Source organism: Diabrotica undecimpunctata, chromosome 3 (assembly GCF_040954645.1).
Source record: "Diabrotica undecimpunctata isolate CICGRU chromosome 3, icDiaUnde3, whole genome shotgun sequence".
Classification (NCBI taxonomy): Eukaryota; Metazoa; Arthropoda; class Insecta; order Coleoptera; family Chrysomelidae; genus Diabrotica; species Diabrotica undecimpunctata.
The window spans coordinates 91601133-91624401 of record NC_092805.1 but is presented as its reverse complement, the minus strand read 5'-3'; the positions used below and the strand labels follow the sequence as shown (position 1 = coordinate 91624401).

At 34.1% G+C, this 23269-nt stretch overlaps 1 protein-coding gene across 1 annotated transcript in view; it reads left to right on the top strand.

Annotated features, from left to right (window-relative positions):
* The first annotated feature begins 14600 nt into the window (after positions 1–14600).
* Positions 14601–23269, top strand: part of LOC140437045 (uncharacterized) — a 38640-nt gene continuing 29971 nt past the window's right edge. The window contains exons 1-2 of the mRNA XM_072526280.1: positions 14601–14781; positions 20523–20774. Of these exons, the coding sequence (XP_072382381.1) occupies positions 14733–14781; positions 20523–20774 (301 nt within the window). The 5' untranslated portion in view covers positions 14601–14732. The remainder of the gene's footprint in view (positions 14782–20522; positions 20775–23269) is intronic.

The following is a 23269-nucleotide window of genomic DNA, read 5'->3' as shown; positions in this document are numbered from 1 at the left end:
ATTCAACTGACACAGGTTTTAGCATCAAAAATAACACTACTGTTGTGGCAAAGCTTAATCATCTATTGTATATGGATGATTTAAAACTATTGGCTTCTACTCGATGCCACCTGGATCAGATGCTGAAAACAGTGGAAAATTTCTCTAATGACATTAGTATGCACTTCGGCCTTGATAAGTGCCGTGTCTTAAATATAATTAAAGGAAAGGTTCAGCCCGGTGGATTCGATATGCAAAACGGCCAGAACATCGAGGCCATGGGTGAAAATGATATGTATAAATACCTCGGAATAAAGCAATCGCGGAAGATTGACCATAAGCAAATGAAAACTGAGATAACAACTGAGTTTATCGAAGGGTAAAACAGCTGCTTCGTTCACACCTTAATAGTAAAAATTTGTTTAAGGCACTAAACACCTATGCATGTTCCGCGCTTAGCTACTCAATTGGGATTATTAAGTGGACCAAAACGGATATAGAAACCCTTCAGCGAAAAGTACGAACACACCTCACAAAGGCACAAAAACATCATCCTCGAAGTGCAGTAGAAAGAACGACATTACCGCGGTATTTAGGAGGACGAGGACTTATGGATATAAGTGAGCAACTAGAAAAACACATTACTAATTTAAGAACTTATTTTCAGGTGCAGGCTGAGACATCTACTCTACATCGCGCGATTTGTGCAGTAGATGTTACAACACCGATCAAACTGAGGGAACCAGAAATGCGCATAAACCATCTTACTAAGGACGAAAAAATGCGCACCTGGATGGGTAAACCTCTTCACGGGCGACATCCTAATGAGGTCAGTCAAGACCACGTCGACAATAAAGCGTCGAACTATTGGCTGACATCAGGAAAGTTGTTCCCTGAAACAGAAGGTTCATTACTCGCCATTCAGGATCAGGTTATACCAACAAAAAATTACCTGAAATATATCGTCAAAGACCCTCAGGTCCAAAATGACAAATGCCGATATGGATGTCAAGCTCAAGAAACCATCCAACACATTACCGGGGGTTGCCAGGCATTTGCTGCAACTGAATATAAGGAACGGCACGACTCAGTAGGAAAGATCCTTCATCAAGAGATAGCCATCAAACTGGGACTTCTCCAAACAAACCATCTCCCATATTATCAATACGTTCCTGAAAGTATACTTGAGAATGATAACTACAAGCTATACTGGGACCGCACTGTGCTCACAGACCAAACAGTGGCACATAATAGACCAGATCTCCTACTAGTTAATAAACTAAAGAGACAAACAACACTAATTGATGTGGCGATACCCAACAACAATAATCTTCGTATTAAACAAAACGAAAAGATCGCCAAATACAGGGATCTGGAAATTCAAATACGAAGACAGTGGAGAATGGAAAGTACCCAGACAATACCTATTATTCTCTCTACTACTGGAGTTATTCCGAAGAACCTCCTAGAAAACATAAGAAAGCTAGGTCTGAATGAACATCTCTACAAGACCATGCAGAAAGCTGTACTTCTCTCAACATCCAGATGTGTACGAAAATTTTTGGGAGATACTCCAGCATACCAAGTCACCTAGGGCTCGATAACACGGAAAGAGTCCCACCAGAGCTCAATCCTTTTGATACCGTAGGTATCTGGGATGAGTGAATTTTCCCCTTAGAGGGAGTGAGAGCCGTATGGCTAAATCTGGGATAATAATTAATATCCTGTGGGAGTTTTTTGTCAGTTCTTCTATCAGACGCGGCCCCCTGCGAATGGGAGATGCTCTCTGGGTATTCTTAGAACCGATACCCAGAGGGTAGCAGGGATACCTGCCGTGGAACAAGAACTGACACCTGGCAGTAGGTATAAAATGCACACCCATGAAAATGGAGTTTAATAATTTATGTATAGGGTCGCTGCCTGGGGATCGCCAGGGCACGTCTGGAGCCGGCGCTGGACGTGACAGCATGCGGGACGTCGGTGGCAGGGTAATGAGGAGGCGGGCTCCTGTCATACAATCAGCTACAGCCCAACAACAAGAGGAACCACAAATGAGCCAAACAACAACACGAGCTCCACTCGCTGAAGGTGCTGCGCTGGAACATCATCCGGCACTCACTCAAGCGGGACGACCGAGGCAGCGCATGAAATGGACTGTGTCTATTAATGAAAACATTTTGCGTTTCTATTACAAGGTGACAAACCTCGGTCGAGAAACGATCGGCTATCGACAACAACTGTATGCCGAATTTTACAGGGAGTACCCAGAGATTCAAGTATCTGAACAGCGAATAGCAGATCAATACCGGGTAATTATAAGAAACAATCTTATCCCAGATGCTAGACGCGATACCATCAGAAGCGAAGTCGAACGGGAGATTCATAACCAAGAGCTAGTTATGGATCAAGTCCATAATCAAATCCCTAATGAGCAGATTCCTAAGCCCATCATACAAGAAACTCAACCTGTTTATACGCAGCAGGACAACAACGAGTTGCACGATAGCCTGGTAAGAGAAATGGCACGTGCCGTACAAGAGTTTAATGGTACAAACCCACTTAGCAGACCACCGCTACCAAAAATAAACTCTTGTAAGAAACTAGGTGCGCTGCTACAAATTATGAACACTGAAGTCCTACCCAATTATATCGTGGAAGCCCATATATTCGAATATTTGCATATGCTGATTTATTGTGCAGCAACAGCAATTGCTAATGTTATGGGCATTAAGATCAGAACACGACGGGGAACTAATATCGGAAGGACTGAAAACAGAATTGCACCCTGGGAAAAAAGACTGCTGAGTAAAATTGAATTATTGCGCAGGGATATTGGACAAATTACAGAATACATCCGAGGAGTAAGAAGTCGAAAAGTAATTAAAAGAACCGAAGAAATAATTCTGAACCCTCCAAGACACTCACAACATGATCCAGAAAACAACACAGCTCAATACTGCCTAGACACATTAAAACAAAAACTCTCCGTTTATTCAGGTCGCCTAAGGAGATAAAAAGTTAGTAACAACCGTAAATGCGACAATATACTTTTTGAGAATGCAGAGAAGGCTTTCTATAGAAAACTAAATTCCACCGTAGAAAATGTAAATAAATCCTACCCAAGCCAAGAAGAAATTCATGAGTTTTGGGGAAACCAACTTTCGAGGCCAGCTACTCATAACAACAATGCTGGATGGATTGAACAAACGACGAACAACTGTCAACACTACAGTAATTTTTTGTTACCTTTTACCACTGAAGAAGTCTCGAACATTATCAAAGAGCTTCATAACTGGAAATCTCCTGGACCAGACGGAGTTCAAAACTTCTGGCTAAAGAAGTTTTGGAGTGTTCATGAGCTTTTAACAGCATTTATTAATAATATTATTTCTAATTCACAGGAAATATCATCATTTCTTACTCAGGGAACCACTTATCTAATACCGAAGGATCAAACTAACAGCCAAGATCCAGCAAAGTACCGCCCAATTACTTGTCTTCCAACTTTGTACAAATTGGTCACATCCTGTGTGGCCCGGCGTATCTACTAACATTGTGCTCTGAACAATATCATAGAGCCTCAACAAAAAGGATGCGCTAAGGGCTCCATGGGCTGCAAAGAACAACTTATTATCGACTCAGTCATTTCTAACCAGGCATACACCAAAAAAAGAAACCTTTTTACTGCCTTCATTGACTACAAGAAGGCTTTTGATTCAGTGCCGCATGAATGGCTTATAGATATATCGAAAATATATAAAGTCGATGATAATCTCGTGACCTTTTTGAAGCATATAATGGCAGAGTGGAAGACTAAAATTCACCTTCAAATACCGGGTGAAATTAATATCGAAACTGAAGATATCCCTATTAACCGGGGGCTTTTCCAGGGGGACTCGTTGAGTCCACTTTGGTTTTGCTTAGCAATGAACCCACTATCTCAGCTGCTGAACTCTATTGACTCAGGTTTTAGCATCAAAAATAACAACACTGTTGTAGCGAAGCTTAATCATCTGTTGTATATGGATGATTTAAAATTAATGGCTTCCACTCGAAACCACCTAGATGAGATGCTAAAAACTGTAGAAAATTTCTCAAATGATATCAGTATGAATTTTGGACTAGACAAGTGCCGTATACTAAATATAGTCAGAGGAAAGGTTCAGCCCGGAGGTTTCCATATGCAAGATGGCCAAAACATCGAGGCAATGGGTGAAAATGATATGTACAAATATCTCGGAGTAAAACAAGCGCGGAAAATTGACCATAAACAAATGAAAACTGAACTAACTTCGGAGTTCGTGCGAAGAGTAAGACAACTAAATCGGTCATATCTTAATAGTAAAAATTTGTTTAAGGCATTAAATACGTACGCCTGTTCCGCGCTGAGCTACTCATTTGGTATTATAAAGTGGTCAAAAACGGATATAGAGGATCTTCAGCGGAAAGTAAGAACACTTCTCACAAAGGCGCAAAAACATCATCCACGCAGTGCAGTAGAGAGAACAACATTACCGCGGTATCAAGGGGGAAGAGGACTTATGGATATAGGTGAGCAAATGGATAAATAAATTGCTAATTTAAGAACTTATTTTCAGGTATAGGCTGAGACATCTACTTTACATCGAGTAATTTGCACAGTAGATGATACGACGCCGCTTAAACTGAGGGAACAAGAAATGCGCATAAACCACATGACTAAGCAAGACAAAATGCGCACCTGGATGAGTAAACCTCTGCATGGGCGACATCTTAATGAGATCAGCCAAGAATATGTCGACAATACAGCGTCGAACTATTGGTTGACATCAGGAAAGATGTTTCCCGAGACTGAGGGTTTCCTACTTGCCATTCAGGATCAGGTTATTCCAACTAAAAATTACCTGAAATATATTGTTAAAGTCCAAAATGACAAATGCCGATATGGATGCCAAGCCCAAGAAACCATCCAATATCTTACCGGTAGCTGCCAGGCATTTGTTGGTACTGATTATAAAGAACGTCATGACTCAGTACGAAAGATTATCCACCAAGAACTAGCTGACAAACTGGGACTTCTCCAAACCGACCATCTTCCTTATTATCAATACGTCCCTAATAGAATGCTTGAAAATGACAACTACAAGCTATACTGGGACCGCACTGTGCTTACAGACCAACCAGCGGCCCATAATAGACCCGATCTCATACTAGTTAATAAAATTACTAGGCAAACAACACTTATTGATGTGGCGATACCCAACACCAATAATTTACGTGTTAAATACAACGAAAAGATCGCCAAGTACAGAGATCTAGAAATACAAATCAGGAGACAATGGAGAATGGAAAGTACCCAGACGATACCTATTATTCTTTCTACCACTGGAGTCATCCCGAAGAGCCTCCTAGAAAACATAAAAAGCTGGGTCTAAATGAACATCTATATAAGATTATGCAGAAAGCTGTGTTACTTTCGATGTCCAGGTGCGTACGAAAATTTTTGGGAGATATACCGACATACCAAGTCACCTAGGACTCGATAACATGGAAAGAGTCCCACCAGAGCTCAATCCTTTTGATACCGTAGGTATCTGGGATGAGTGAATTTTCCCCTTAGAGGGAGTGTGAGCCGTATGGATAAATCATAAATTAAAGGTTAAAGTAAGTTTATTGACGTTTCAATTTCCACTTCGGAAATCGTTCTCAAAATACAAACATTAGTTTGTATTTTGTATTTTATTATAACCAACACTAATGTTTGTATTTTGAGAATGATTTCCGAAGTGGAAATTGAAACGTCAATAAACGTACTTTAATCTTTAATTGTGGCTTATTCCCATTTGAATATTAATTATTTTAAAATGCCCCAAGGAAACAGCTTCAGAATAATAATAATAATAATGTTTATTGATTTCAATGTACAATAAAGAATTATAATTAGTAGTTTTTTTACGTACATAAGGTCTTTGATAAAATTATAAATTGCAAAGAGAATAATTAATGAACAGTAGTGCTCGTTCTTCGTTGAGTTTTTGTTCTAATATTTAGTAATCTTGCAGTTTGTATGACAAAAAAAACCTACACTTTTTTTTGAGCTGATGATGCTTGTAGCAACAAATTTTCGTTAAGTAGTGCGTCGTGGTTGTGACGAGTTAGGAAATGGACAAATATCTTTCGAAAAAATGGTAAAATTGGTCGAAGGTACAGATGCAAAGCCAGTGTCAATGCCCAATTTCTGATTCATCAAGGTTATCGTCTAAACTGGAGCCTTGATCACAATTTTCCTTACAAGAAGTTTGCTGAACTGAAGTTAAAGAAGCTGTTATGGTGACACTTGTAGTTTATTGCATGTTTTCCGGTTCATCTTGCTCTGTAACTTCAGCAGCTGCGAAATCACTTCCGAGAAAACATTTTTTATTGTAAGATACGATTCCGGCTTTTTTGAAACCATTAATAGTATTCATGGGGTTGCATTCTTTCATGTAAGATTTATTAAAAATTCTCGAAATTTGAAATACTGTAACAGCTCTTCCTGGGTAATTAGTCAGCCATTTTACTAATGCTTGATCATGGTAGTGATTAAGGGGATACACAAAGCTAAGGTCTAATGGCTGTAGCCTGTGTGTAGTATGCGGAGGCAAGCATAAAATGGTAACAAAATTACTCCTGGTCTTTTCTATAAGATATAATTTCTTATTGCGAGAAAGGTAACCGTCAAGAATTAGGGACGCTGAGTTTTCTACTGATGGTTTAACGCAAAATATAAAATGATGAAACCAATCTGCAAACACAACAAGATTCATCTACTCAGAATCATGGCATCTGAGTGCTACTCACGGTGGTGCCCTATCTTTTAACTCGTTCATCCTCTTTCGAAAAAAAAAACTAACATCGGTGGAACATATGAACCCCCGCAAACATACAAATGACTGCGGTAGTAGATACACCTCATTTAGTAGATACTACTACCAACTTGTATGCTACCTCTTTTGGCAAAAATCTTTCAGTTTTTTGGTACTGTACTCACATATGTCTCATCTTAATTATATATTCTGAGTGTGGAATGGCTTTTTATCCAATATGGTCTCAAGCAAAGTAAAAAATGTTGTTACAACAGTTCTGTTAAAAGCGCGACTGCGGGCGATCAATGTTGCTTCAGGAGATCTCAGTGAAAGTAGAGGGTGCCTCATGCGAAAACCCTTTAACCAGTCTTTACCAGCAAGTTTTGTTTGGTCCAAAAATCTATGAACAACGGCATTCCATCTGCGAGTTGGTACGCCCTAGACCTTAATATTGAGGATAAGGCCATAAACTCGGCTTTCCATGTCGGGAATATAGGTTTCAAGCTGTTGTTCGTCGGCAAATATGCTAGTTTTGCTTCGGTCTTCAAATGGTCCGTGGTTAGCTTGTTTTTCCTCTTACAACGTCGCTCCAAACTCATCAACGGCACCTCAAAATTTCTTGCTGTTGTTTTGTATGAACGGCCATTATACACACTTTCTGTAGCTTGCCGCATTTTATCTTCGTCCCATTTATGTCTCTTGGTCTTCCGTTTATATTTTTGAATCACTTTGAGGTTCTAAAAAAAATCAAGTGACTTTTATGTCACAAAGATACAAGAGTATTTTTTATCATAAATTTTTTACTAGAGAGGGCAAAATAATCCCGAGATCATGTAGCATTTCTATTTTCTTTTCGTATGTATTAAAACACCGAAAAATATTTTCAATCTTTTTGCGTCGCTGAGATTGATAATATAATCATTTTAAGTTTGTTTATATAGCACAGATGGTATTTATTTGAAGCAGATTCCGCTTAATATTGCGCGTCAAATAAATATCCACTTAGGTTGATGGGGAAAGTGATGCGGGGAGATTATGACATCACTCTGCAATAGACCACGATACGAATCAGGTCATTATTTACTCCGATTTATTTTTTAAATTCATAATGGTTTTTCGTTATTCATTTTTTTTTGTCATCGGAAATTGGTTAGTAAGCAGTGAAGTGTAGTTAAGGAAGAGATTGATTCGGAAGAAATAGCTTGAGGCGTGTAGTTCTTCTTTTTTTGTAGTTACCCCGTCTAGTCCCTCTTTTATTTACTAACTTACGACCCAGCTATCCAACCAAATCAAGAGTGGCCGTTCGCAAACGTTTCGGTATGATTGCTTACCCTATGTCCAGCGCAGTAATTGCTGATCCCACTGCCAACCCCCTATAAGTGATACCAATGTGGTAGGCAAGTTATACCGTCACAATTGTTTAACCCGACACCATGCGGGAACATTTTGCCCGAACGAGCACACTTTTTTGACAGCCATGTTTATTAAGTAGCAGCCGAGGTTGGTATTTCGTAAATATCTCAAATTATCGGCAAAATATTGGACTTACAGTAACTATATCACAATTGAACATTCCTATTTGTTTAAAAGTAACATTACAAGGGACTCACCTTATATCAAACTTATATGAAATCACTGTATACGCGAAATTCGGGAAATACGTAAGGAAGTTAAGATTACGTAAAGAAAACTTTTATTTAGATGAAACACCGTTAAATATTAGAATAAGTAAATATCAATCTCATATCAAAAATAGAAATATTGACTGGTCTCAGATATATAAACGAGGAAGAACAAAAAATAACTAAAAAGGAAATACCATCATTCTTAATTCAAAAACACATCGAAGATACATCATTTATGTTTAAAGTCATACATATTATATTAGAGAGTAAACTAAATGTAAATTAGTAAAAAGATCAAAATACTAACGAGAAAATTTTATTGCCATGATGGGTGTGATTGTATTTTTAAAGATAAATTACATGCTATGATTTTTCTGACGAGTATTCTCAACTCAAAGTTGATTTCATGTAATCGAATGAATTATCTTCCAATAAAGTCGTCTCAGAAACGCACCTCAAAAATATTGACAATATCATTTTAAAGTCGTCTACTTTAGAATGTATGATAAATGTATGATAAAATAATTTCTTTAATTTGCATTTGGAGAACGATTTCCGAAATGAAAATCGAAACGTCAAAATAAGCACATTTTCAACTAAAATCTTGGTTAATTCCCATTAAAAACAGCAGATAATGTTTCTAAGCGTATTTCTTTTGAACAATCTTTATTTAATATCATAACTACCCACCACTGGTAAATATTTTTGAACGCTACACAAAGTTGTCTTAGTTTATTTTTGATATGAATTAGTCAACAATGACAAAATTTGAATGTCGATTGTTGAATTATCTTTGTTAATAGACAGACAACGGTAATTTCAGACGAACTTAACTATGAAGTTTCTAGAATGAACAATTTTGTCAACTAATCGTAGATAAATGGATTCTAGTGTTAATAAATTTATTAAATCGCTAGAATAATTTGGAAATATATAGAATATTTATATAGGTAGAAAGTTTTATCGCTTTATCTCGACTTTTCAGTCTTTAATTGCCTGTGTTATATCTACAACTAGTTTTATTAAACAGAATGAATAATGAGTTTGTGTTTCGTCTACGTAAAATAACATAAAAATCGAGAACAAATAAATTACAAATAAACTAAAAAATCATTTAGAATGCCCATTAAAAAAAAACAAGATTAGATGATCAACAAACATTAAAAATTGGACGAGCGCTAGCGGTTAGAAAAACCGAGTAAGATTGTAGCAAGCTCAAGAACAAAGATACAATGTGCAATGGATACATTAAAGAGCTATCTGAAGACAAAAAGAAGAATCACAAATTAACCATCCTCAAAAAGAAATATTAGATATGATATCAGCAGAAATAAAAAGAACGATTGACAATACATACATAAAAAAAAGCTGAAGGTCCAAACAAAATAGATGGGAGAATTATTTTTCTTGCAGTGCCGTTTTCTATCGAAAGTTATTGATTACTCTGAAAAATTAATTTCTATCAGCTTTTATTTTAAAAACGTTTTTTACAACCACCCCATTGTCTTATGTACTTTTTTTAACCCTTTTTTAGTTTTTCACGACATTTCCACGTTGGTCCTGTAACAGTTTTAATTCATTGTCCTATCGCATTTAGGGTTTTCGTCATGATCTCTCTGCTCTATAAGGTCTTCATCTACTACCTTTTTCTTTGATTCATTTACCATCCTCGAGGCGGTTGTTGCATCCAGCTCACTTCCATTTCAGTGAATTTGTTTATTCGATAACGTCTGAAGTGAAAGGCTCGGCATCTGTCGTTCCATGGCTTTTTGAGTTTTCCTCAACTTTTCCAAACTTGATTTGGTAAATGTTTATGTCTGAGCTTCTAACGTTAGGACAGGGAGGATACAAGAATTAAATGCTTTAGTTCGAAGTTTCTGAACTATTTTTTATTTTTCAGTACATACGACAGCTTTTCAAAGGCCATTCTTAGTCTTCTAGTTAGACGGTTCTCCACACTGTTATTACCCCGGTTTGTCATCTTTGTTTGATATTCGTTTCCTTTTGTTGAGGTTCATTTTAAGTCTTTTTGTTGAAATTTCATATGTAACGCTTTCATCATCCTCTTCAATTTGTTCCAGTAGGGTACTATTATAACTACATAATCGGCGTATCTAAGATGATGCAAATACTTTCCATTGACAGAAATTCCTTGACTTCTTTATTCCAACGACTTGAAAATGTGCTCCAGTGCTGCAGTAAATAGTTTTGGAGATATTGTATCGTCCTGCCTTACGCCACGATTTATTTCAATTAGATTCGATTTTTGATCCCTATTGATTAACACCGTCATTTTAATTTATATTTAAATGGGAATAAGCCACAATTAAAGGTTAATATACGTTTATTGACGTTTCAATTTCCACTTCGGAAATCTGTAGTAATATTCTGTATATTGAGTCTATCCGACTATTGACCAATGCTTTCTGGATGGCCTCTAGTACCATACCGTCAAAAGCTTTTTTATAATTTATAAAGGCTAAACAGAGTGAGAGAGAGATTATACTCGTTTACCTTTTCTATAAGTTTTACGGTGTGTAAGTAGTCAAAGTGCTGTACCCCTTTCTAAATTCAGCATGTTTTGCTAGTTGGTATACATGAAATTTGCATGTAAGACTGTTGGTTATGACTTTAGTAAATATTTTCTATAGTTTGGAAGGAAGTGAAATTGGTCGGTAATTTTTTAGGGTCCATGGTGTCACCTTTTTGTAAATTAAGATGGTGTTAGTTAGACGGTTGAGGCAAATTTCCCTCAAATAAGCATTTATTAAAAAGAGTTTTTAGTTATTAAATGGCTGTCGTTTCTTCTTCTTTCAACATTTCTCAGAATATTAGAAGTCCATCACTTCCAGACGATTTGTTCCTTTTCATGTCTTTGATGGCATGTTCTATCTCTCCTTCGCTTATTTCGGGCATTACTTCTTTTTAGTTGATATTTGATATGATTCTTTTCAGATTCTGTTTCAAACAAGCAGTTGGATCATTGATTGAACTATAAAGGTCGTTGTAAAATGGTTTGAATTGTCCTTGCTAATTTTTTTAGGATATTATGTTTCTCTTTCCCAGTTTCGGGCTAGTGAATTCAGGGCTTCTGCTTTTCTCTATAACTTCTTCTATGTAGTCTTCTTGATCTTTTTGAATGTCCTCGTTTAACTTCTTACGTGTCAATCTGCTAGGTTCATTAAATTCCCTAATACTTTTTTATTTTCTGTCAGGAGCTCTTTCCATTCTTTTAACATATTGTGGGACTCTGCACTTATTTTGGATTTCTGTTTTCGTGTTCAGGTAGACACTTCTAAATCGATACTAAGTAGTTATTTTGTAGTAACATCGTTCATGACGTCTAAATCTAATTGTTCTAATTTTAATGTTTCGATGGTTCTAAGCTTATTTCTGTATTATTAGTTATTATTTGTAAGTTCCTCTACATCTATATTCAACGTTTTTCTAAATTTTCTTCTGTCCCTGTGATTCATCTTTAATTTGGCTCTAACAATTCAATGATCACTTTCTAGAAAAATTGTATTAATTACTGTTACGTCTCCAACATCTATTTTGTTACTTAGAATAAAATCTTTTACGTGTTCTTCCATCCGGAGACATCCACGTCCATTTTCTTTGCGGTTTTTTCTCATAGAATGTATTCAAAGCATAGTATTTGTTGCTTTCTAGGAAGTTGACGAGTATTTCTTCTCTTGCATTTCTATTACCCAAGCCATATTCACATATGAATTTTTTAGAAGGATCTAGATTTTTAACAATTTTACCATTGAAATCTCCCATTATTATGGTATGTGTGCTAGGATACTTCAAATTAGTATCCGTGACTTTCTCGTAAAACTCGTATACTTCTTCGTGGGAATGAGTTAATGTATTAGCATATACTTAAATAATTTTTAAGGTCATTTTTTCGTATATTTTGTGTTTTATCATTGCTATTCTTTCTGATACTTCTACATATTGCTCTATTCTATGCTCGTATCTCTTGAAGATTAGAAAGCCATCACCGTCTCTAGACTTTCTTCCTCCCTTTCTTTAAAATATAAGACGTTGCCAGATTGTAATGTTACTAAGTTTTACATGTTCTGTTATTGCCGTGAGTCGAATTATGTCCCATTTTAATTCTTCGATATTTTTTTCTAATTTTGTGATTGTTTTGTTCAGAGATCTGACATTAAATGTTAAGACGTACTGTTGTTTTAGCTTTCTGTGCGAATTCTTGTTTCTCCCAGGTTCCATGAAGCTGACCTTTTTAACAAAAGTGTGGGATTTGCCATTATTATATGAACGGCACATCTGGGGACTCGTTTCTTATGTTTAGAAATCGTCATGATTTAGGACGAAATTTTCAACATTGCGCGAGCTATCATTTTCGAGGTCCATGTTCCAAAGTAAGAACTACAAAATGCTATTAAGTGGGAACACAACAACCTAAAATAATCTGCTATGCAGACGATGTAATACTTCTCTCTCAAAGTAAAGATGATTTACAGCGTATGCTGCACCAATTTAATATAACCGCTAGAAAATTTAACATGTTAATTTCTCCAAAAAATAAAAAATGCATAGTTATAATAGCAGATTTACTAAAATGTAAATTGAAGCTTGAAGGTCAGATAATAGAATAAGTGATGGAGTTTAAATATATAGGCATCACACTATCTAGCTACGGAAAGCTCGAAACAAAAGTGGAAGATCAAGTACATAAAGCAAACAGAGCCGCAGGTTGCCTGAATGAAATAATATGGAGAAATAAAAATATCGGAAAAGAAATGAAAGACAGAATTTACAAAACAGTCATCAGATCAATAATAACATACGAGGCAGAAACGCGACCTGACACAGAGAGGACAAGGAGAATGTTAGAAACAGCAGAGATGTAAACTCTTAGAAAAATTGATGGTAAGATACTATGGGACAGAGCTAGAAGTACAGATATACGACGTAGATGTAAGGCCGAGAACATCAAGGACTCAAGAAATAGAAAAGTAGAATGGAATGATCATATAAGCCTAATAACTAGAAAGTAAAGACGGCGAGAGACGGTTCCCCAAATAGGAAGACAATCAGCAGAAAGAACACGAAAACGATGGAACGACAAGTAATTGGAGGTACAATAAAAACAGAGAGAGTTATGTCTACATAAAGAGAAAAAAAAAGATGTTTTAACCCCAAATATATGAACAAGGACCATATATAACTTTTATCATTTTTATGTACAGATTATATGTTTTATTTTAACAAATGAGGATCTAGCTATTTCAATGCGTGTTTCGATTCGTACATCAGGGGAAATTTCACTATTTATTATAAGGCCCAAATAATTATATGTATCCACTATTTCTAGCTGTTGCTTTTAGATGTACATTGATATTTGCACGTTTTGTGATCTGCTTATGGCAAAGAGTTTTCTTTTATTAATGTAAATCTTCATGTCGCAGCAGTTATTCAAGTTTTGAATCAGTTTCTGAAGTCTTATATCTAATGAACATCACTGTAGCAAATTCATTTTTTAATAAGGGCATTTAAGATGTATCACACATTAAATGAATAGGTTGGGCTGATATAGTATTTGGGATGATAAAGACCTATCCTCAGTGCAAGGGCAGTGTCCTCATTATTTTAAGTTACTGATGTCCGAATGTCACTGAGAGACGCAGTCTCTTGAAATTATGTTTACTGTTATGTATTACCAATTAAAAATAACAAATACGTGCAATTATTTTCAGAAAAAACAATAGAAGAATGTTCAATTGTTCTTAATATTAAATATAAAGAGGAGTATAAGAATCCAAGGATGCCCCTTCAGTATACCTATCTGTCATTATTTTGTATTAAATAGCAAGCGAAATACTTAACAAGTTAATCAAAAACAAGAAGTTTGAATAATTGAAGAGAAGTCGGGAGTCAGTGGACGAAGGTTATTAAAATTCTTGGTTGAAAGTGGTGTGATCAGCGCGTCCAGAAGAGGCAAATAAAATGAAAATTAGTCGCTTGTCTCCTAAACGAAGAAAAACTATCACATGCACAGTTTATTTCAAGAGAATTGTCAAACAATCTTTTACAATTTTAGAATTATTTTATTTTGTAATTAAAATTGAGACGCCCATGCTTGTTGTATCTGGAGGGGTCAATAATTTCCAGCTTGATAGAGAGACCAGTCCAATCAAAGCATCAATATTTGCAGAGTACTGTAAAATCTTTGGGACTGGTAGCACTCAAAGAAAACGTCTCATTTCTTTTATCAATGTTTTGTTTAAAATATTAATTTCTTGTGATAGTGTTTTATTAATAATAAACAAAAATGAAGAAAACGTTGTGTACTTTGATGTTTTGTGCCTTAATTTTAAAAGGTAACTCAATATTTGATTTTTAAATGCTTTTGATATAATCCTTTGGAATTATAAATAAAACAAATAACAAAATTAGCGATATACTTTTTTGGGGTACGAGGTATCTCGAGAAAGAATAAACACAAGTAAATATAAACAATATTAATATGGATTAATTTAAGTTAAAAACTCCTAGTCCACTCGTCGGGTTAGACGAAAGAAAACCTCACCTTTCATGGCGCGCTACCCCAAATTTTATTATTCTAACCTTTAGGGGGGTCAATATTAGTGTAAATCTAAAATCGCGACTGAATCCCACTGTTGTGTTAGACGTCATCTGAAATTTAAAGGAGAATCGTTTTTGCTCAATATCTCCGCCATTTTGAACTTTCGACAAAAACGGTAGGAACTGAAATTGTTGCAAATTCGATTTCGTATAGTTTATTTTATTACAATTTTTTTTCGTGCGGTCGATATTTTCCTAGTTGGGGTGGGGGGGGGGTTATGGAAGGGGGAAGCATAATTATTGAATTATCTCGTTTATTATTAACTTTGGGACATGAATGTACATAAACAAAAATGGAGATAATTATATTTTATACAATTTTGATGTCTTTGATTTTTTGTGCTACGATCATTATTTAAGGTTCTACGCCTATGACAAGCCTAACGAGACAGAAGCGATTAACGAACCCTAGACGCTGACGACATCAGCAATAAACCATAAATGGAACGAACCTACGACCTTAAATATTGATTTTAGCAAAAAAAGAAAGAGATTAAAATTGTATAAAATATATTTCTCTCCATTTTTGTTTATGTACATTTGTGTCCTAAACTTAATAATAAACGAGATAATTCAATGATTATGTTTCCTCCCTTTGACTATTTCCTCCCTTCATACGAAAAATATCGATTTCACCAAAAAATTATTACAAAAAAAAATTGCAGGAAATCGCAATTTTAAATCAACATCTTTAAATTTAAGATGGTGGTTAACGAAACGGTGGGATTCAGTCGTGATTTAGAACAATAAAATTTAGGGCAGCAGATATATATATATATATATATATATATATATATATATATATATATAATAACTAAATAATATGACATTTATGACTTTTATTAAATTTTGACAATCGTTATGAATCGAATCTTTTAGTGACATATATTCTGTAATTTTTTACTTCCCAGTTAATGTCTATATTTTGTTAGTTATTTTTCACGCAGTTTTTAATTTAAACCTGCTTAGAGTAAATATATAATGACTAGAAACGAATTGATCGAGAGTAGTGAAGCGATGTCAAGACCGGCTATTTATGACGCTACCCGTGACGACGCCATCTTGTGGCGCTAGTTCTGTGAAACTTGTCATTTTCAGTGCTTTATAGTAAAAACATTTTACTATAAAGAAAAAAAAAAGTATAAAACAACTCCAGTATACATCAACGTCAAAAACAACTGTCAAAGTTATTATAATTTTTTAGATCTCTTAAATAAATAAAAATATTGAATTTTGGCGGTTTTTTAGTAGATACTGTGTTGTAATCAATTTCCTCTGGTAATTATCGAAAATTAAAATTATTATCTTTGAAATACTTGGTTTGGACAAAGTATTCTTCTTCTTAGGGTCCTGTCCGTTCCGAACGTTGGCGATTATTCTAGCTATGATGACTTTGTTGGTTGGTATACGAAATAGCTGTGTTGAGGTCTTTCTATACCATACTCTCAGGTTAGCAAGCCAGGATATTCTTCTTCGTCCTGTGGCCCTTTTTCCTTCAATTTTACCTTGCAAAATGCATTGAAGTAGCTCGTATCTGCCTTGATTTCTCATTATATGTCCAAAGTACTGCAGCTTAAGGCTCTTCACGATGTTGACCATCCGCAGTTGTGTTCATCCTCCGCAGTACTTCTTCATTGATGACTTTGTCTGTCCATGGTATCTTCAGGATCCTTCTGTATGACCATAGCTCAAAAGCCTGAAGTTTTGAGAGAGTTTCCGCCTTCAATGTCCACGTTTCTACTCCGTACAGAAGTATATATTTGTCAAATTAGCATTCGAAGCGGATTGATCGTTCTAGGTGTGATATCGGTGTTAGTGTGTTTAAAGTATTAAAATTTTACAATGGAAATCAATACAATTGGTAAAGGCCATCCACCCAATCGAGGAAAGAACATTATTTTTAATACTATGGATTTGGATAATGAAGGAAAAAAACACAGCTAAGTGAAAATACAAGTAAAAGTTTCATGGCCTCATAGGTATTAAAACCACAAAGAAAGAAAGAATATATTATAGTCTCAATTCTCAAACAACATAAACCCGCAGATTGTCCGGATTCATACAGAGGCATTTCGCTATCGTCCTGTATCTTAAAAACATTAGAAAGAATGATTAAAGAAAGATTAGAATTTTGGTTGGAGAAAAATTCCCTCAACAATGAAAAACTTATCACACTTGATACTGGATGTCTATAACTCATTTTCTAAGAATAAATTAGTCGTGGCTACATTTGTAGACGTAGAAAATGCCTATAATAATGTTAATTTATTAATACTATATCACCAAATGAAGAAAATAGGAATCCCAGATATACTGTGCTTGAAAATTTATAAACTGTACAGTAATAGAGTTTTGTATTATTCAAATTGACAACAAACTAGTGGCTGCAGAATAACAAACATTGGTATACCCCAAGGAAGTATCCTAAGCCCAATATTATATGCTATTTATACTTCGGATATAGGTAAAAGCAGAGTAAATAGTAACCAAGGTAAAGTACTATAGTTTGCAGACGACATTATGTATTTACGTAGACCAAAAGGAGGTAGAAAATGGTTGCAACATGATAAATGAAGTATACAATTATTTACTTGATGACTTGTATCAGTTAAATCTAAAGATATCTGTAAAGAAAACACAAGTTTGCATATTTACCAGAAAACAAAAACTTACAAAGTTAGTAAAAATGGAAAACTTACAGTTTAAAGTTCAATATAAAGTTAATTATTTGCTAGATGATACTAGATAGAAAAATGAGCTGGAAAGATCATATTGAATATGTTGTGACCAGAGTTGAAAAAGGTTATAATGCATTACGAGCATTCAGTCACATTACTTGGGGAGCAGATGCTAATATTTCATTAATAATGTAGAGATCATATTTATATAAAATCAATTTTAGACCACGGATGCATATTTTTCAACCAAGCAGCCAAAACTCACCTAAAAAAAGTAGAAGTGTTAAATAAATAAATGCCTTCGATTATGTATCGGAGCTCTAATATGCACCACGACATATAATTTAAGTATAGAGTGCAATGAACCACCACTGCATTTAAGAAAAGTCTATGCGAAAAGTTTATAATCATTGCTAAAGAAAGTTTAATATTGGATAAGTGTCAAAAACTTTTTATATATGATCTAACGAGCGAATATTCGCAGAAAAAACCTACTTTACTACTTGTTGAAACCTACAACAACTTGCGCCAATTTAGAAATAAATTATACACATCAAGAATATCACCCATATTTCAAATATATCTAGGTAGTATTCCTAATATACAGGCAATTTATATGAGAGACTATTCGAGTTTCCCAGCGAATCTAAGGAACTCTATGTTTAATACAGATATAGAAATAGTATGCCCAAAATATTACCAAATTTATACAGATGCCTCAAAAATTAACTCTAAAGTTGCTGCTGCTATATGAGACCCTAAAACACAATACAGAGAAGGAATAATTCTAGATACAGATACCACGGTATTTACAGGAGAACTAATAGCAATATTAAGAGCAATGCAGTACATAGCAACGATCACCAATAATGATAGATTCGTGATACTTTCAGATCGCAAAAGTGCTCTAGCTAAATTGGAGAAGTGGACAGAACATTACAATCATATCATTATAGAAATAATGAAAAACTTTATTGGACTCAAATCCAAAGGTAAAGAAATATCATTCTGTTGGATAAAAGCCCACTGCAATTTAAAAAATAATAAAATTGTAGACAAACTAGCAAAAAGTGCTACAGAATTAGATACTAACTATGAATATAAGTTTACACTAAATGACTCTTATGCTTATATTAATATTAATAAAATCAACAACTGTAAAGAATGGTATATTAATTCCAAAAAGGGACTGTGTTAAAAAACTATCCAAACTGAGATCCCATCTAAAAGCTGGTTTAGTGACTATCAAGGCAACAATGTCTTTATATCATATATATGTAGACTTAGATTTGGCCACTCCTTAGTTCCACAACATAAACATAAAATGGGACTGTCAGACACAAACTGGTGTGAATGTGGAGAATTAGGATCCGCAGAACATATGATATTAGATTGTAAATTAAAAAAAAAAAGAAATAGATTATTTTATAGATCAAATTTATATTACACAATATATAAGAAAACCTTTTAGGTTTATAAAAAGATAAAAGTATCTATGAGATCCTGTAAACACATTAACACATAATTAAACACATTATTAAAATAAAACTAAAATTGTGAAATTTTATTGTGAAAATTAAAATATGGAAATTAAAAAAAAAACAAAAAAAAATAAAAAAAAATAAATACGTAAATAAATAAATAAATAAATAAAGAAATAAAAAAAAGAAAAAATAAACAAAAATAAAATAAAAATAAATAAAAAATAAAAAAAACACACACAAAGAGGGCCTAAACCTCCGAGGTGTTGAACCGGGTTTATGCCCTAGCGCTGTGTTAAAAAAAATATATATATATAATTTAATAGTAATTAATAGGTAATATTAATATTTAGTATAGCATGTAGTATTTTTTGTCTAATTCTTCAACAAAAATAAAAAAAAACGCTCACCAAAATATATATGTAGGTACCTGTATAATATATGTGTGAATTACTATTGTAAATCATTATTATCAAATAGGTTATAAATATTCATAAATATAATGAGTATAAGAGATATGTTATAAGAGTAATTTTAGTTCGGCTAATGGCTTAAGTCCACAGTCAAAAGAAACCAACAACACACACACAACTCCAGTATAGAAGATTATCTTCAAAAAGTCGTGTTGTTCGATTGATCACTACTCGATACGGGCAATGAACGGAAAGCACAATCAATACTGGTCGCCGACGGGAAGTATGGTTTGGTCTTTGATTAATACTCAAAGACCCAGGTTGGGAGAAATCAGCTTAAACTCTTAGGACGGTTGGATCTTTGATCAATACTCAAAGGCCCACGTTGGAGTTCTTACCAGATCAGTTCTTCAGATGATAAGCCGGCGGTAAGTTTTACAGCGACAAAAAAAGAAAGAACTCTTATCAGTGATAAAAATGGGAAAAACAGGTTACCTACCTGTTATGAGACGAATAAAACTAGATTCCCAATTAACTATAAAGTATAAAATAAAAAGAAAAAACAACACGGAAAGAAAAAAGTTGTCCCGGATGAGAAACATCAGACAATAGGTGAGGCTAGACTTTGAAGAACACAAACAGCAGAGGACAGGGAAAGTTTTGCCAATGTAATCGCTAACATCCATTAATAAAGACATCACTCGAAGAAAAAAAAAGTACTATTAGCATATGTTTGATAGGATATTTATTTCATTTCTGTTTTTTATTTTCATGAATTATTTTCATGTTTTCTACATAAAAGAATTGTCTAACAATTAGTTAGACAATTAAGTTAAATAATTGTACCATAATTATAGCGCCTAGAAAGTAATTTAATTTTAAAATTTTCTATTTTTTTCCTCAGTAACCTCTCTAGAGAACCAGTGCCATATACCAGAAATTTTAAGGGGGTCATGGTTCTCAGTAGAAGATGGAAAGGATACAATTACAAAATTTGATGAACGTTTCATGACCATAGAAAATAGAGTTAAAGTACTTTGCGATTACAAAAAGACTGAACATAACAGTGACTACACTATTGCTTTTCAATATGATCGATGTTACCATTGCATCAAATTCTTTGTTCGTACAATTAATATTGTTGAAAAAATTGAAGGTAAGAACACATTTCTAAATATATTGTACCGTTTTTAAATAAAACGAACGGTTCTAATTTATATAAATATATTTATTTATAAGTTTACAGCACGATTATATCTTATCAACTAAACTTAACTCATAGAAGGTATGTTTATATATAAAAGTAATTATGTACTAGAACATTCTGGAGTATCCCACCTCTAATTCGCCTATTTGACGGGTCGATCCCTCCCGCGCTCCAGAAATTTCTAGTCGCTTTCGAGATGCAACCGTTACATGGGCCACGCCATATATATATATATATATATATATATATATATATATATATATATATATATATATGTATATATATATGTTATATTTTATATGTGTGTTATTAATGTTGAGTGTCATAGCTTTATATAAATAATCTCGACGACTAGTAAGTTGCACTGACAATTTGTGATATATTGTAAATATTCACACATTCTTCTAATTACAGTGTCTTGAAATTTCGAAAGCTAGACCGAAAGTCAAAAGAGTGTTTCTGTAACATCCCGGCCAAACTTTCTGACTGCAGCCCTAATAAACTGTGTTGTTTGTTTATATCGACAGTCAATAATATCCAGTATTTCTTATATATATATATATATATATATATATATATATATATTATATATATATATATATATATATATATATATATATATATATATATATATATACACGATGTATATGATGGTTTTGGGCTCTTCCAATCTGTATGATATTGATTTTCAAAAGTTTTCGGTTCATTGCGTCTTTTATCCATTCAGACTATATCGTGCCCAAATTATATAACTTTAATGATAGAAAGTTTAGAAGAATAAAGGTAAGTAATCTGATTTTAAAATTTCATTGGATTAGCTTCATGTTCAAGCTTTTTTGTACACTGTTGTAGATCAAAAGGGAGAAGAAAACGAATAGACTTCTCTAAACATGGTACAATGTAACTGCGCACGATACAACTTGGAATTTGTGAAATGAAAAAAGAATAGATCAGTATAATACTAAATATAAACCAAAATAAACACTGACCATCAAGTTTCGAACATGACAGATTTATATTTTTTTCTGTTATTTATTCCTATAGAAAATATGTCCGAAATATTGGAAGCGACAAATAAAAATTTTGATCCAACCAAAAAGCAATGTATCAAAAGTGAATTTTTCAAAATAATCGAAATAATCTACGCTATGAGAACTAATATACTACATAGCAGAAGAGAATACTGGTTATTGAAAGATGAGGAACTATTTCCTTCTCCAGCCTTTGGCAGAAGATTTGACATGGGTTACTATAGGTTGAAAAAATTTTGCAAGCCTTAGCATTTAGAAAATATTAAAAATGAGGACAAGGAGAAGACAAATGAGTAGAGATGGAATCCAATCAAATCTTTTGTGGACATACTTCATATAAAATTGAATAATATATTTAACACCTGGTATAAATTATGTGTAGACGAATCAATGTTTTCCTGGTATGGAAGGGGTAATTATGATCCTGATGGAATGCCAGGTGTTATTAAAAGAAGAGAAGAAGAAAGCCTAAAAGTGTAGGTTATGAATGTAAAACTCTTGCTGATGCTCAGTTCCATATTATGCTGCACCTTGAAATTAACGAAGGTAAAAAACATATGGCTAAAAAGAAATGACAAAAATAATTATTCGCAGGAAGTTTCACCACTCTACGTTTAACGGAACCATCTTATGTGTCTGGCCGTATAATCGTTGGAGATTCTTGATTTGTTTCAGTGAAAACGGCTGTCGAACTACATAAACGAGGTCTGTATTTTTTGAGTATTGTAAAAACAGCTACCAAGCAATATCCGTTAAAGACAATAAAGTAACAATGCCCTGAAAACATCGGCGCCACTGTTTATGCCACGCAACAGTTGATAATGTGAACTTAGTGTGGGTGGAGAGACAAACAAATCCATACTTTCATTGGGAGCTGAGGTACCACAATTGAAGGCGAACCTGCCAAGAAAAACGCGTCAATAATGAAAATGGTGGAAAAACACGGTTCCCAACGTTTTTTTTTTGAAAGAAAAAAATGCCAACTAATATCTATTCCAATTTAAACAATTTCTATACATGCATCTGCAGGAAACTTTTTGTAGGCCAAACTTTTATTAACTGCATTCACTACACTTAAACTTTTTCTTTACTATCATTTCCTATTCACTAACTCACTACTGCTCGTACCCGTTTCTTCTTTCTAAGCCAAACAACAACTCACTTTTACTCATTCCTCAGTCTGTCCCATTTCCAATTTCTCCTCCCAAAATCCCTCTTCATGTCGAACCATTCATACTGTTTAAAAAAAAATGGTCCAACTTTTATATTTCTAATTTCTCAAATCCATCATACCACTAGTCAAAAAAAAAATTCCCCAAAATTCAGAGCTTATATCTTTCTTGCTTATAGAAACGAGCTTATATCTTCCATTGTTTGAAAGATCTTTTGTTCTCTTCCAAACAAATCTTTCGT